This window comes from Papaver somniferum, chromosome 3, assembly GCF_003573695.1.
Source record: "Papaver somniferum cultivar HN1 chromosome 3, ASM357369v1, whole genome shotgun sequence".
NCBI classification, from domain to species: Eukaryota; Viridiplantae; Streptophyta; class Magnoliopsida; order Ranunculales; family Papaveraceae; genus Papaver; species Papaver somniferum.
In genome coordinates this window covers 177,094,944-177,099,293 of record NC_039360.1, presented here as the reverse complement: position 1 = coordinate 177,099,293, position 4,350 = coordinate 177,094,944, and the positions used below count along the sequence as shown (strand labels likewise).

The window sequence follows — 4,350 nt, the reverse complement described above, 5'->3', positions numbered from 1 at the left end:
CTCAAGCAACATTCATACGCATTCTTGAATATGAGATTGACTTTGGCTTGTTTGTCTTTAAGGTAGTATATTGCCAAACAATGTGAAATTCTGCTGGTAGGGTATGAGGGGAATGGTTATTTTATAGAGCATACGCAGTGACTGCTAAAGCTAAGTTTATATTTGCCAATAGGTATATATAGCAAAGGCAAGGAAAAATGAAATGGTTTCTATGCACCTAACAATCAAACTTCGATTATATAACCCAAGTTTAGATTCTTGTTTTTAAGGCTTGATTCCAAACTAAATTTTGAATTTGGTGGGCTTTTATTTTAGGCAAATGTTATGGTTGAGGTGAAAGAATGAGCCATGAAATATCCACAATCCTAAATTGAAATCCAATTCTAATTTCTAGTAGCACTCAAAAGTCTTTTTCAATAAGAATACTTCAATGAAACCATAACAATAAATATGTTGATTGATTCGTAATTAAGTTCAACAGATACTTCAATGAAAAGCTTAATACCATCTGAATCTGTTACATCAACTGCTAAATTAAAAGCTAAACTGAAATAACCAAATTCTTAGTTAACTATCCTACTAAGTACTAACACACTCATTCACATCTTTTACCTCTAATCCCAAGTTCTTCTAAAGAACAGCATTTCCAACAAACCAGCAACTATCCTCCCATCTGCGACTTCCTTCAACTTCAGTGTTCTCTTAGCTTTTCTTCTGTCAAACGAGCAAAGAAACACAAACCACATGCTACAATAGTAGCAACAATGTTGAGCCAACAAAATTCTATGCAAAAGAATTCGACCAACAATAGATCAATAAAACCATTGACTGCTCCTTTGGTAAAGCCTGTAGGGTCCCTAACAAAGAATCCACCAACATAACATACCAGACTCGTTACTATGGTTATGGCTGTGAAAATCATATGAGACTCGCCTAAGGCAATGAATAAGATCGCATACTCCACCAAGTAACGGATTATCTTTTTGTGCTTTGAAACTTTGGTGTTGAAGATATACTCAATTGCAGGAACCACACAGAAAAAGCCGAAAACATTGAAGAACCCAGTAATGCTAACCCCAAAAGCTATAGCAGGCAAGACAGACATATCAAGAAGGTAAACCACATATACAGGTATCAAAATCATACCAAGAGCACGCAGAATCAAACCAGCTCCCAATATTTTCTGGGGGTATTCAAACTGGTAACCATTTGCAGCTTCATAGGACTTGAATAGACCAGATAAACTTCCAGGAAACCAACCTTGCAACATCTGTTAAGACAATTGGAATCACAATTTTGAACGATCAGAAAACATATTACACACCAGCATTTATACTTCAAAATGTGTAAAATGCCCAATAAATTTTCAGATTAAGACCCATAACAATGAGTTACAAATATAAAGCATCCCACTAAAGTTATCACCACTTCATGGATAATAATATTTCTTCATACATGAACAACTCATCCAAGCTCAATTTTATCAGAAAACATATAACAGACCAGCATTTATACTACAAACTGTGTAAAATACCCAATAAAATTTCAGACTCAGACCCATAACAATGAGTCACAAATATGAAGCATCCCATGAAACTATCATGAATACTAATATTTCTTCACTCATGAACAGCTCATACAAGCTCAAATTACATACCCATGAAACTAAATATATGAAAGAAGGATCCTCAACAAAAAGTATAATCAAAGAAGGAAACTAAATATATAGCAGGAAAAGGACCTTGAAACCTAGCTAAACAACATCTAAAGCCAAATTTTCACCAAATCAATAAATGTAAATGGACTAAATCAACAGAAATAGAAGTACAAGTGAAGAAATCAACTAAGAGTAACACAACAACCTACAACAATAACAACCTACTGAAGTATTTTTAACAAGATTTCTTATGAATCAAAATCAAAAACCAAGTTAAAATCCATTCACTGGGAAAAAAAAAACACTTCAAACACTCAAAAATCTCTGTGACCTAGCTAACAAAACCAAAAACACATCAAACCCTCAACAATCTCTATGACCCAACAGAAATCGGAGCACAAATGAAGAAATCAACTAAGAATGACACAACAACAAACCTCAAAAACAACCTACTGAAGTATTTTTAACAAGATTTCTTATGAACCAAAGTGAAAAACCCTCACAGCGAACAAAAGAAGAAAGGAAAAAAAAAACAGAGAACTTCAAACCCTCAAAAATCTCTCTGACTTGGCTAACAAAACCAAAAAAAACATGTATGACTAAAAAAACCCAAAACACACCTGAAAACCTCAAAAATCTCTCCGATTAAGCTAACGGTACCGAAACATCATAGAAATTGACATTACGCCTTTAACTTAGAAAATAACTTAAAAAACTTCAAACACTTCATATGAAAATCTATCAAGAGAATTTTTAAGAAAGAAAACGAGAATCACAACCTAAATGAGTGAAGAATTTGTAAAGAGAAGAGCAATTTTACCTTTCAGAATTTAAAAAACTCCTCTTAATCTGTAGCTTCTTCTCTTCACCTCCAATATTTCTCTCTTTTTCTCTTCTATTTCTCTCTCTACTTCATAGTACGGACTACTACAGAGTTTTGAAGGGAATCCGGGAAAACAAAGTTTTTATAACATTACACCATGCATCGCATTCACGGGAATTTAACTTGTGCCGGTACAAGATATTCCTTAATCATGACCATTTGTTTTAAAATTCACCAAATAATTGATACGCGATTTCATATGTACCGTTGGATTTGCTGAAAATACTGAGACAAGGATGACCTAGAAAAAATTAGAATGGTACCATATGCACCTTAGTAAATACACTTTTGCTGAAGTTTCTGTTTTACAGTCGCAGAGGGTGGCGTGGTGGAATTAAGATTCCAAAAAGACGTACGACTGCACAGATTGTTACCGTTTCAAATGAGCACGAAAGAGAGAGAGCATCGTGCAGTAACTTTATATTTAGATTGTTTCTCTCCGTCTTTTTCGTATTTATTACGGTAACTTTATATTTAGATTTACCGATCAAAATAAAAAACTTATACTTATTTAGGAAGTTTTACCTTACTAAACCAGTCTTTTGTGGACACCATTTTTGTGAAACCACTGCAAAAGTGTACTTATTGCAGCAGTTTTGACCAGACCCAAATGTAAGTTGATTCTAGAGAAAGTGGGTCACTTGCCCAAGTATAACCCGGTTTGACTGGGCGTACCCAGATTAATTAGGGTATACCTAATAAGATAAAATTCGGGTCATTATAAAGTAAAATACACCACCTCCTTAACTAGTTATTTTCAAAATATCTAATCTATCTTTGTTTAATTAACACTAAGAATATGTTTAGGTTAATTAATTTAGCTAGTTAATTAGTTGAATTAAAATTCTCAAATTAGGTATTGCTTGGATTGAACTCATGGATTATGTGTCATGATTTTTGATGATTTTTTTTTTTGAGATTTTTTTTTGTAACGGAAATGAAACCACACTAGCCAAACACTTCTACAAAGGGGATTACAAAGCTGCTGAGTGATTTCATACTCAAAACTACAGAAGGAATCAACACTTTCAATTATGAAAATATGAAAAGCCGGCAAGGTCGACAGAAAAATACCCTACCGACTATGAAAAATCGGCAAGATCGACAAAACAATACCCTGCCGACTACAGGATTTTTGACATACAGAGAAGGTGTTACAAATGCATGATTAGTAGGCAAGATATTAATTTCATAACCTGTCGACTAAACTATAGTCGGCATGGTATAAGAATGAATACCATGCCGACCCTGTAAATGCTAATTTCAGAGATGAAAAGTCTGCAAGGTATAAGGATGAATATCGTGCCGACCCTGAAAATGCTAATTTCAGAGATGAAAAGTCGGCAAGGTTGACAAAAAATTACCCTGCCGACTAGTATTAGTCGGCAAGATCTACAAAAAAAAACCCTGAGGACGTTTGGTAAAAATGTTGAGTCATAAAGGATTTGAGATTGGGTATGATTTTGTACTCAATCTCAAAACCCGTATGATACACATTTTCAGTTTCTTCTCGATTTTTCTTTTCTTTTGATTTTTTTTTTTAATTTCATAGTTAGAGTTTTGGAAAAAGATTTTGGATAGATTTTAGTCGGCATGGTTTTTTTTTGGGGCAATTTGGTCTTTTAACACCTTTTAGACACCCCTTAACACACTAGATTGGATGGGTTTAAATTTGATATACCCCAATTAATCTGGGTATATCCCAATTAAGCCAGGAAGTATAACTAATGTTCCAATGGACAAATAAATATTAGGGATGGGTGAAATGGAAACCAAAAATCTAGATAATTATATCAGTGGCATCTATATG

At 33.9% G+C, this 4,350-nt stretch overlaps 1 protein-coding gene across 1 annotated transcript; it reads right to left on the bottom strand.

The window, feature by feature from the left end:
• Nucleotides 1-431: 431 nt before the first annotated feature.
• LOC113361926 lies at nucleotides 432-2,585 on the bottom strand. The gene is made up of 2 exons (XM_026605004.1): nucleotides 2,478-2,585; nucleotides 432-1,270 (listed from the first exon to the last, which is right to left on the bottom strand). Exon 2 carries the CDS (start codon nucleotides 1,268-1,270, stop codon nucleotides 692-694), a length of 579 nt encoding a protein of 192 aa, XP_026460789.1. The 5' UTR covers nucleotides 2,478-2,585; the 3' UTR covers nucleotides 432-691.
• Between the last annotated feature and the right edge of the window lie 1,765 nt (nucleotides 2,586-4,350).